Genomic DNA, 11,416 nt, shown 5'->3' with positions numbered 1-11,416 from the left:
GGTACCTATTGTAAATTAATTTATTTAAAATAGTTTTAAACCCTCTAAAATTCACTAAAGCGATGAACAAATTTCAAACAAACAACTGCTACAGTTTTATGTTCAAAACATGAAGTTGTGGGGCTGAAATGCGCTTTTGTGTAATACCCGTTTAGACCACAAGGTGGTGCAGTGACTCAAAGTAACCTTGAACCAGGCAAGTCAAAAAAAAAAAAAAAACACTCAAATGAGAACTTTTATGTTGCTATTACCTGGCAGCATAAAAAGCACAAACCGCTTAGGAAAACCATGTGCTGAGTTGTGAGCGCTCTAATATTTAACATTTATGGTTCAGTACCCACTGAGAGGTTTGTGCCATTTTTTCTTGTTTAAATTATCAATAGAATTTGATTTTTACTACAGTTATTCAGCAGCTGGAACCTGGCAGGGCCTGGTGACTGCAATAAAATAAAAACGGCACAGAAAAAAATACTTTGTGAACGTGCTGTTTCATACAAACACCGGGGTGAATGGTCCAGTCAAGCTGTGGTCTAATAATGCAAATTTCGTGCTGTACGCGAGTTTTAATGCAAATTTGGTGGATCCTGTAAAGCCTGTTAGCGCCATTATTTATTTATTTATTTATTTATTTATTTATTCATTCATTCATTCATTTATTTTTTTATTTTTTTATTTCCCGGTCTCGAGTACAGTCCACTGTACGGCACCCGCCATTTTGATTTCAGGCATGAAGTCGCTGAGAATTTCGAGCAGCAGTTCCGATAGCAGTCACCTTCAGTTTTGGCAGTTATCTGTTTGTATAGGTACATGGGTGCTTCTCTGTTGTTGTAACTACGATTTTAACGTCTAGTTTCAAGTCGTTTTAAGCGGATCGGGTCAAGGGAGTTCTGGCCTGCCGTAAATCCCTAATGGACCAATCAGCATGCATTAGAAGAAGATTAACGTTTTAATGGCCAAAATCTGCTTCCGTGTAGGAAAACTAAAGGATACGAGTCTCGTGTTATTTACCTTTTCGTCGACCACTGTTATTGTATGTGTGTAAGGTGTCTTAAAGCAAGAAAGACAATTATAATTTTAGCTGTTTAGCGCCATTGAGTTTACCTCCCGAGCGCCCTCTGCTGTGCCACCGGCTGAACTGCCGTAAGTAATAGGAAGTGGGGCGGCTCTTGGTCCACCATTAAAAAAAAAACCTAAAGTGATTTATAAACATTGACCAACAAATATAAAAAGGACGTGTCGCTCAAAACTTCCTGATTGGGGAACTCGTGGTGACTTCAAAGAAACCCGCTGCTGCGAAAGTTTTCGGAGAACTTTCCAAATTTCCCTAAATTATCGAAATATGACTGAGCTGTCAGTGGAAACCAGGAAATTAAAGGTTTTTCCTGAGTCCCTCCTCCTCTGTCTCATGTAGTAGCTTGTTTGTTTAAAGATCAGCATACGGGGGAATAAAACCACATCGATCACGCAAATGATCACTTTAAACAGACCCATCGGATCAATAACTCAGTGAGTGACTGAGTGACATGGATGCGAACTGCCGGGACTGGATGTCAGCCTTACCTGAAGAGCTGTGGGACATTCCTCTCACACACCTGGCCATTCCAGGTACATTCGCACATTTGACTCTTTTAGGATTCCTCGTGAATTTATAGAAGAGCAGCGCAGCCAACAGTCATGTAATTGGCGTATTTCTGGGTTTAAACATGTTGTCAGTCACCTGAAGTTTTAAGACGCTTTAAACACAAAAATATCAAAAGCATCAGTGTTAAAATATAGGAATTATCTACCAATGGAAAATAACTAAGTACATTTACTTAGTATTGAAGTAATACCTGGTAATACTTTATGTTAGTACTATTTATTCTACTTTACATGTGTGCTTCACTACATTTTACAGAGAAATACTAGACTTTTCCTTCCACTAAACTTATTTCACAACTAAAACTACTACTTTATATTTCTATTATTTATATGCAGTGTAAGAAATGTGTTATCTTTGTGGTTTAAAACTCTGCATATTCACAGACATATTTGTTTTTGGATATGTGCAAACCAGACCACATTTCCCCTGTTTTGGCTACTTCACACTGGCTCCCAGTGCGTTATAGATTTCATAATAAGATTTCATTGTTTGTTTTTAAGTCACTGAATGGGTTAGCCCTGCCTCACCTTTCTGGTTTTTAAACTATGCACACTCCCAAAAGATCATCGTGGTCAGCTGACTAGATGCTTCTGGCCTTTACTAAGAAGCAGATTAAAGTATAGCTCGGGCCTTTTTTGTAGCTACACTGACACTGACAGTTGACCTCACCAACCACCACCTCGCCATCGACATCTTCAAACCCCGTTTGAAAAATCATTTTCATTTGAAGCTGACTGAACCTTTACACTTATCGTTTTTTTGCTCCTATTGTTTTTTATCCTTTTAGTTTTACAAAACTGAAAGAATTGGCTCGATGTGTGCAGTTAGACCTGGTCACCCTGACCTTTGGGGCTCTCCTCTCACTGGGAACATTGTTTTTTGTTTATTTAATTACATTTCTCTGATATTATCTTTATATTAAAACATTTACATACATATTTTACACTCTGGTATTGTTACTTTCACTGAAGTAAATGATCTTCTTTTACCACTGGACAACAATTCAGACTGGGATCGTTACAATTACACAAAACAATCATGATGACACACAGACACAGTAAACAACGAAGTCAACATTTATCAGATAAACAAGCAAGTAAGAATTTTTTTGAAGCAACTTGCGCCACAAACCAGTTTCTTTACTTTTAAAACTTGAATGTGTTCCTGTAGGAAGCCACGATGCCATGAGTTACTGCCTGGACATAAACTCCCCGTTGGTCAGGGCTGAGTCGGACTTTTTCCGGCTCCTGGATGGAGTTTTTAGCTGCTTCACAAGGCCAGCCATTTTTAGATGGGCCACCACACAGGTAGGCACTGAAAGTACAACAACTGCACTGTCACTATGTTGGCAAAGGTGTGAGGACAACTAAGAAGTTAGTGCCATGGGTGCTGAGACGAGACGGTCCAAAGTTTAAACAGTTGTTTTGGTCTTCTTAATATACATATTTAAAAAAAGTTGTTGGCTGCAGACAGAAATACTGTAAGTTGATGATAGAAAGCAAAAATGAGAAGAAATACATTTAAACACTCCACAGATTTAAAGGAACTGTGAGCTTTCATATATGAGTAGTCATGTGATCCAGTGTTGCTGTAAAAATATTGATTGTAGTACAATAAAGTTTGTAAAGAAATGCTGTTTATATGCCAAAAAAGTTCTTAACTAGTCAGTGTGCTTTGTAAATGTATTTACAGACCAGGGATCAGTAGCAAAAGAAATCAGCTGAACTAATCAAGAAAAAAGAAAGAAAGTGCACCGATACACTGTTTTTCACAGTTACTGCTGCTACAGGAAATAAAAGGCCAAGTGCCTGCCAGGTGCGAGCTAATCAAATGAACTTTATTAACTGAGCATCAGCATGCGTGAGTATCTCTGTAAAAGCAGAAGTTTTGACAATTTCCTGGTCTGGAACATGCAGGTGTGTGTTGACAAGTGTTGACAGATTATCCCCACATTAAAAACATGCAAAACAGCTGCCAACAGCTGGACATCCCTTCAAATTTCCATCAGTGTCAAACCCTGCAATGTTCAGAGAAACTACATAAAGCCCAAGAGCTGCATCTCACACTCAACAGGCCTCAGTTAGCATGTTAATCGTTAAAGTTCATGATAATAAATTAGAAAAAGGCTGAAGGCTGTAGGTTGTTTGGGAGGGTTGCAGGAGAAACCTTCTTCTCTCTTATAAGAAGAAGGCAAAGCTGCATCTGAACAAACCACAAGACTCCTGGATCAGCGTCCTTGGGAGACCAAAGCGGAGATATTTGGTCATAATGCACATCATGCCAACTGTCAGGCACGGTGGTGGAGGGGTGACGATTTGGGCTCTAGTTATTACTTCATATTACTATATGAATAAATAATGATGATAAAGGTGTTTTTTATAAAATACAGAATCATGGCTGAGCTTAGTTTTTCATATGACTGCAAAGAGTCTAGTTTGCTAAACAACAGCATTAACAGCTGAACCAGATAAAATACATATATATATATATATATATATATATATATATATATATATATATATATATATGTGTGTGTGTGTGTGTGTGTGTGTGTATATGTTAATAACTAGATAAAAAGAATTATTGATTAAAAATATATAATTTGTATCTAAACGCAAATGATAAATAGTGTAAATTGGTCATGATGTAGGAAATGAGTGTTGAATAAAGTACTTTGCATGTGGTTGAAACAGGTAAGCTGGATGTAACCATGTAGTGTAAGTGTTAAATGAATGTACGCAAAAATGGGAGGTGGTGTTGATGAAGAGGTCATTGAATCCAGGACATGTGATGGAAATCCTTTCAGGATAAAACCATTGAAGAACAGCTTTCGATGGGGATTCGGTACTTTGACCTTCGTGTTGCACACAAACCAAACGACTCATCCGGCGACTTGTACTTCACACACGTCATTTACACTCATGTGACCGTACTGGTGAGTTTAGCACTTTCACCTGACAGTTTCTGTGCTATTATAAAAAAACAAATCACTACTGCACAATTTCTTTTTCAAAGTTCAAGGTTCTGCTACACCTAAATAGATCTCGTTTCTATTGGATTATATAAATTTGAGATGCAACAGAAATTCTTTTAAACACTATTAGTATTTACCGGCTCATTGTTATGAGTCTGGTACAGAGTTTATCAGGCAAAAAGTCAAATCTCAGTTTTTGCTGGAGTTCTTTGAATGTCAGTTTATTTTGAGGTGGAGATTGCTACAAAGCGCTTAAAGGGTTCAGTTTAATTTTAAAAGTGTAAGTCTGGCTCTTCTTGTAGTTACAGTGAGTATCCTGTTTAACAGGAAACACTTGAGTCTGTTGCTGCTTGGCTCGAGGCTCACCCAAAGGAGATCGTTATCCTCGCTTGCAGCCATTTTGAAGGAATGGATGACAAATGCCACGAATCATTCATTTGGTCCCTGAAGAAACTGTTTGGCTCTAAGCTGTGTCCCCAGAAGGTGAGCTTGTCTCTCTGCACAGGTGATTTATGGTACAAAAAAATGTATGGTACACCGTGACTTAAGAGTGTCCCGCTGGTCCTCCACAGGAATCGGCGCTGACCTTGCGGAGTCTGTGGGCGTCTGGTTACCAGGTCATCCTCTCCTATGAATGCCAGCTTGCAGTGAGACATCAGGACCTGTGGCCTCCCATCCCTTACTGGTGGGCCAACCAGCGCCGAGCACATGGAGTTATGACTTACTTGGACTGGCACAAAGACCTGGGACGTCCAGGTGAGTTTGGACTGTAGAGATAAGACATGTATGCACTTCATCGGCTAAAAACTCAGTTTTCTTTCCTCAGAGGGCTTCTTCGTGTCCGGCCTGAACCTGACAGCTGACAGATGTTACATCACCAAGAACCAGAAGGAATCCCTGCGGACGCTCACCTACAGCAACTGGGAGTATTTGAGGACATGGCTTGAGGAACAGATTCCCGGATCAGACGCCAGGAGCCTCAACATCATCGCGGGAGACTTTGTGGGTTCACTGCCGCTCTGCTCTGCGGTGATTGCACTGAACCAAAAACTTTGCTGGAAGAACTCCAGCCAGATGAAAAAGCATTATTAACCACACCAAACCTCATTTCCTGTGTTCCTCGGTGTCTCGCAGTTTACATGAATTTTTGTCTCCACTAAGACTTGAAAGAACTGTTACTTCTGTCTGCCTCAACTTCAGTTCATTCAGGGCACTTTATGCTTATTACAACCTTTTTATTCCTATACTCGACTAGAGTAGCTTTGTGAAACCCCTCAGTTGACCATAAAAACAAGCTGTTTTAGCCCCTCCCCCTTTAGCCAACTTTCTTCAGACTGGCTGCCAGTCGCAAACAGAAGGTTTTCACAGCAGGTGTGTGTAGAAAGAGAAGACAAAACTCTGAAACGGAGCATTTAGAGCCATCTGAAGCTTGGCTTTTATCTCTCATGGGTTATTTGTGCATCTGAATCTTTGAGCAATCTGAGTTTTTACAAGAAAACATTGTAACAGATTTGTATCATTATATATTTTAACATACTGTACAGTAAAAACAGTCTTTTCTTTAACTGAGGTACAGTCCATTTTTACTTCACGCCCTTCCTCCCCTCTCATCTGCTTCCAAACAGTTTCTTGTAGCGCCCGTGAGCAGCGGTGCCGATGATGACCTTGACAACGGCCGAACCTTCGTCTGCATTCACCTGCACGTCCTGAACGGTGGCCTCTTTGTACAGCCAGCTGTGGAAAAGCATACACATGTTACCACACGTGCTGCATTGATCCAAACGATACGCTGACACAGACAATCCCACCTTAACTGAGGAGAGCTCAGGTTAACTTTGAGATCTAACATTTGTTTCCCCGTAGCCTTTAAGATCTCCTCCTCCACTGCTTCCTTCAGCTGTTCCAAGCCCCTCCCCTCCAGGGCTGATATAGGCAGAGCAGCGGGCTCTGCAGACTCGTAACTGAGAGACAAACATAACAAAACAGGTCAGAAATACGATGTCAGCCATAATACCAATAACAACGTGAAAACAGTTTCTGTCCATATTTACACCATCACTTCACTTTCTTATAGTACATTATAAGCAGGTCCTGATGGAAGTTACTGTATATATCTGCTGATGATAGTGGTAGGTGAGCTGGCGTGGGATTTTTGCTCTTACTTGGTGATGAGATCAGTTTTATTGTGGACCTCTATCATGGAGTTCATCAGCCTGTCGGGCATTTGCAGGTTCTTCAGGACATTCAGCACGTTCACCTTCTGATTCGCTGTCTCTGGATGGCTGATGTCTCTAACATGAATCAGAAGATCCTGAAATGATGAGAAACACAACCACAGTCTCCCGTTTTAAAATGTGCAACTTTACAGCAGTTAGAAGACGTTAGAAGTCGGCTTGGCCCCTACAGTTTTTATTCAGGGGTGAATTTAAATGTAATTAAAGCTTACGATGGTGTGGCTGCTTCGACTGACACGAACAGTTAACCAAAGTCACACAAGCGCACCAAAACTGGACAACACAGAAGTGGAAACAAATGGCTTGATGTCGGCTGCGACATTCAGAGGTTAGGGACAGAATTTGGTATGAACAAAATGAAAGCATCATCCTGCCCTGTATCAACGGCCTGAACTGTTTTATTTTTTACGCCAAGTTTAGTTTTTTATGTTAGATCACTAAAATGTTTTTCAAACCTCGTTCTAGTTCTTAGTTTTACCCCTGCAGCGAGTATGTGATAAACCTCGGTTTGCTACGTACCGAGTGTTTAATATCTTCCAGGGTGGCAGAGAATGAATCGATGAGCTGGTGGGGCAGCTGGGACAGGAAGCCGATGGTGTCCACATACAGAACAGTCATGTGACTCGGCAGCTGGCCAGCATGGACGGTAACATCCAGTGTCGCGAAAAGCTGGTTTCTGGGCTGGAGGCCGGTGTCCCCCGTCAGAGCTTTGATCAAAGTCGTTTTTCCTGGACAGATGAAATCAGAACAAATGTGTCACTGTTGTGGATGCCTTTAAAATTTAACACTTTATATGAAAACAATCTGCTTTTTTTCTTCTACGTTTCCAGCCTCTCACCACAGTTGGTATATCCCAACACTGAGACGACAGGGAACTCCCTGTGTTTACGCTGAGATCGCAGGAGGTGCCTCTTTTTCCGAAGTTTTTCCAGCGCCAAGCGGATCTTTATCTCCCGCTCCTTCAACAGCCTCTGCTGGATCTCGTACAGCGTCTCACCTGAAAGGACCAGAGACTTTATATCATCATTTTCCAGCAGTACACAAGCTTTCTGCTCACTGCTCATCACTGATACAAATATCTGCCCAAAAACACAGCCACTGTAGGAACGCCTAATGCTCACTTCCTATTTTGCAAATAGACTGTATATAAATGATGGACTTAGCCACCATGATGTTACAAAGTGGTCGATAAGATTGATTGTGAAGCCAATTGTGTTTCAAGAAGCTCAAACCAGACCTGACGAGTGAGGAATAGCTCTGACTAAGGCTACGTTCACACTGCAGGTCTTAATGCTCAATTCCAATTTTTTGATCAAATCTGATTTTTTTGTCTGCTTGTTCACACTACAAATAAAATGTGACAGCAAACTGTTTAGACTCAGACCAAACTGTTTTGTTTGACTGATGGCCTTAATATAAAGACTTGTTTCGGACTTTACGTTTCCCAATTTTGCTTTAAGTTATAAAGTTATTTTGTTATTTACATTTGGCCTAATAATGATCCTTATTGCTGTTTTAGAGGAGCGGTGCTTCAAAGGATAGTTGCAGATTTCTGTCAGAATCTGCAGATTATACAGTACAAATAAAATGTTCACGTTTCTCCAACGTTGTCTTCCCAACAGTTTCACTGGATGGCCAGGAAGCGTTCGCGATGTCTTCTCGGGCGCTGATAATTGGCGTCTGTCTTGTGTCAGTGACATAAAAGACGGATTTAATGCGACATGACCATTCAAACAGCAGTCGCTTTCTAAAACATCAGATATGTATCGGATGCAGGACCACATAGGAAAGTGACCCAGGTTGGATTTGAAAATATCGGATTTGTGCCGTTCACACTGTCATACCATGATCGGATATGAGTCGCATAGGGTCAGAAAAGTCGGATTTGATGCGCTTTCACCTGCAGTGTGAACGTAGTCTAAGAAACTGAGAGACACTGCAGAGGAGCCGCCCCCTGCTGGCCGTTAGAAAGACTGCAAAATATGGGAATAAGATGCATGCCTCAATAATGGCACGAACATATAACTGTATCAGATCCAAATTGAAGAAAATTGATCATATATTATTAAAATTGTCCTAGCATGGTTTGTGAAGTAGAAGGTAGCTCCATGGTCTAGTGGTTACCACCTTACATGTGATAGCTCCTCGGACTGGGAGCAGATGCACACCCAGCCTCAGGGGTGTAAAATCTGTGCCATCCATTGTGGCAACCCTTTGAGAAATGACACCTATACATGGCTGTGATGGAGACGCCGTGTTAATGCATTTGCTGTTTCACTGTCCTGTAGTCAAGCAGTTTTGGGTGGAACTAGAAAACTGTCACATACTCTTAATACTGATATCAAACCTTGTCTGAAAACTTTTATACTAAGTGTAAAAATATGCTGCATATGATTAAAAAGCTTTATGAGTTATTTTAATGAACTGGAAACAATATAAAATAAGTTATTTCAATGTGGGTAATTGGTGTGAGGGCTTTATGGACTCAGAACCAGATATTATGTCCATGTTTTACATACAGTATTGGTAACAACCAATCATAAAGAGACATCTATACAGACAGGTTTCCACTGTGGATGCTGCATTACCTGATCCGCCGATGTATCTCGATCCTCCGCCCTGTTGATCCAAGTTTGCCATTTCATTTTTCAGCCGTGATCTGCCATTAACGTACCAAATGTGACTTAACACTGATAGGAAGCCATCATCATATCAGACTGAAACATTTTACAACCCACCCACAGGTAGCAGTGTAAGGTACCTTAACAGAGGGATCTCTGCCAGTGAGATCTGAAGCTTGGCTTCTTTGGTTCTGGCGTTGCAGCGGAAAATGTGGAGGACTACTGAGTATCTGTCAAACACTTTGACCCCCCAGACTTCCTCAAACTCCCTCTAAACAGAAATGAGTAAGAAAAATAAAGAAGAAGAAAAAGAATCATCAACAAAAGAAACCTTTCATCCAAAACAGCCAGAGTTTTGAGACATGCTCACCTCAGACAAAGGAGATAGACGCTCAACATTCACAAACACAGCAGTGATTCCTGCTGTTTGCCTGATTCTCTCTGCAGGGGGAAACATCAGGTAATTCATATGTAAGCAGCACTTGGTCTAGACTCCTGATTCACAGGAGTGGATCATACCTGTGAGAGTCTGGAAGTTCCCTTTCCCAAATATCCTCTTCTTCTCTGGAGTCTTGGTGGAGAGGATCATCTTGTCCACCACAGTCCAGTTCTCCAAGGTGTTCACGAGCCCCTGAGCCTCGGCCATCATCAGCTCAGCTGCAAATGTAACGGTGCAAACTTGTGATAATCTCTACTGACGTATCTTTGTTCTTGGAGAGCAATCATAGCTCAGAATAATCGTCTTATAAATGCTCTCAGTGCAGCCTGCCAGCCTTTCTTCTTCTTGGCTGCCTCTCACAAACAGAAGCTTTAAACAGCACATGGGTGGAGCTCTAGAAATGTTTAATATGGCACCAACTTTAGTCAGAAAATAAGGAAAAGCATACATTTAAATCTACCTTTTCCATCAGGATCATCTGAGCATGTGTGTGCTGTTACCTGTAGTCAGATGCTGTTTCCTGCTTCCCCACTTCACATCTGGGTGGATGATGAACACCCTGTGCTGTCCCTCTCCGATGCCTGCAGGAATCTGCTGCTGGAACAGCTCCTCCACCTCGCTGTCCTCCAGGAAATCTTCATCCTCCCCCTCCTCATTAAACCCGTTGCTGCTGCTGAGGTCATCTGTGCTCTTCAGCCTGAACGCGGAGAGCCCAAATGCCCTGGTCTGCAGGCTTGTTGCCCCTCTCCCCCGCTGATAGGTGTTGACTGCATGTGCGTGATGAGGTGTATGCAGCAGTGTGCAGGTGGCTCGTGCCCCTATCTGACAGCTCCTCGTGCAGGATCGCTGCAGGACGGGCATCCACGAGCTAATTCTCCTCAGGGCTGTCAGGAAGCTCATCAAACCCTGAAGTTCACACAACGTGGATCACTGCAGGTCACACACGCGCGCTGCTGACGTCGTTCTTCTACAGGCTCACCTGTAGAGATCACACTTCCTGTTTGGTTTAGAAAACATAATTTATCTCAGTAAATATACAAAAAGTTGGACTGTGACTGTTTATGACCGAAACGACACCAGGATCAGCCCGTGAGTTGCTGTGTTTTGAGTTTCGTGGGGCTTTTGGGTTTTTTGGTCCCCGCGTTCTGCCTTCCAGTTAGCATTTCCTCCATGAGTTCGCACTAAACGACAAAGTTGCCATCAATAAAGGGTTTTAAGCTAAACAGAGTCACCTGAACGGGATAAAACCTCATTTACATTTAAGATTATTCGCTTGAAAAATAGCGCAATAAGATTTTTATGATCCAGTCTGAAAACGTTTCCTGGAAGACTAAACTCGGGGATGAGAGTATGGTTTACTCGTATTTCCTGTTTGCGTCATTTCCTTTCTAAAACACAATTAGAAAGTTATACAGCTGATTGTCAAAATAAGATCATTTAAAAACACAGTTTTAATATTTATATTCATAGTTTTTTTAGGCATGCTGATTTCACTCACGATATTGT

General features: G+C 41.5%; 2 protein-coding genes across 2 annotated transcripts; one reads left to right on the top strand and one right to left on the bottom strand.

The window, feature by feature from the left end:
- The first annotated feature begins 1,330 nt into the window (after positions 1 to 1,330).
- Positions 1,331 to 5,714, top strand: si:dkey-66a8.7 (PI-PLC X domain-containing protein 1). The gene is made up of 6 exons (XM_063495262.1): positions 1,331 to 1,605; positions 2,813 to 2,949; positions 4,449 to 4,577; positions 4,944 to 5,099; positions 5,189 to 5,372; positions 5,443 to 5,714. The coding sequence occupies exons 1-6, from the start codon at positions 1,524 to 1,526 to the stop codon at positions 5,706 to 5,708; spliced, it is 954 nt and encodes a 317-aa protein (XP_063351332.1). The 5' UTR covers positions 1,331 to 1,523; the 3' UTR covers positions 5,709 to 5,714.
- A 146-nt stretch (positions 5,715 to 5,860) lies between these two features.
- gtpbp6 (GTP binding protein 6 (putative)) lies at positions 5,861 to 11,078 on the bottom strand. The gene is made up of 10 exons (XM_063495261.1): positions 10,411 to 11,078; positions 9,991 to 10,128; positions 9,842 to 9,912; positions 9,612 to 9,742; positions 9,439 to 9,509; positions 7,689 to 7,847; positions 7,370 to 7,578; positions 6,779 to 6,927; positions 6,425 to 6,577; positions 5,861 to 6,350 (listed from the first exon to the last, which is right to left on the bottom strand). The coding sequence occupies exons 1-10, from the start codon at positions 10,808 to 10,810 to the stop codon at positions 6,224 to 6,226; spliced, it is 1,608 nt and encodes a 535-aa protein (XP_063351331.1). The 5' UTR covers positions 10,811 to 11,078; the 3' UTR covers positions 5,861 to 6,223.
- Between the last annotated feature and the right edge of the window lie 338 nt (positions 11,079 to 11,416).

Source organism: Pelmatolapia mariae, linkage group LG15 (genome assembly GCF_036321145.2).
Source record: "Pelmatolapia mariae isolate MD_Pm_ZW linkage group LG15, Pm_UMD_F_2, whole genome shotgun sequence".
In the NCBI taxonomy this organism is placed as follows: Eukaryota; Metazoa; Chordata; class Actinopteri; order Cichliformes; family Cichlidae; genus Pelmatolapia; species Pelmatolapia mariae.
This window is presented reverse-complemented; position numbering and strand designations above follow the sequence as displayed.

Bases quoted from the DNA above. Each gene is read 5' to 3' on its own strand.
- gtpbp6 (XM_063495261.1), bottom strand. From the start codon at position 10,810: ATGAGCTTCCTGACAGCCCTGAGGAGAATTAGCTCGTGGATGCCCGTC. The intron at 9,510-9,611 runs GTACCTTACACT...CGTTAATGGCAG, and splicing joins GCAGAGATCCCTCTGTTAAG to ATCACGGCTGAAAAATGAAA. The intron at 6,928-7,369 runs GTACGTAGCAAA...TCATCATTTCAG, and splicing joins TGGAAGATATTAAACACTCG to GATCTTCTGATTCATGTTAG.
- si:dkey-66a8.7 (XM_063495262.1), top strand. From the start codon at position 1,524: ATGGATGCGAACTGCCGGGACTGGATGTCAGCCTTACCTGAAGAGCTG. The intron at 1,606-2,812 runs GTACATTCGCAC...GTGTTCCTGTAG, and splicing joins CACACACCTGGCCATTCCAG to GAAGCCACGATGCCATGAGT. The intron at 5,100-5,188 runs GTGAGCTTGTCT...GGTCCTCCACAG, and splicing joins CTAAGCTGTGTCCCCAGAAG to GAATCGGCGCTGACCTTGCG.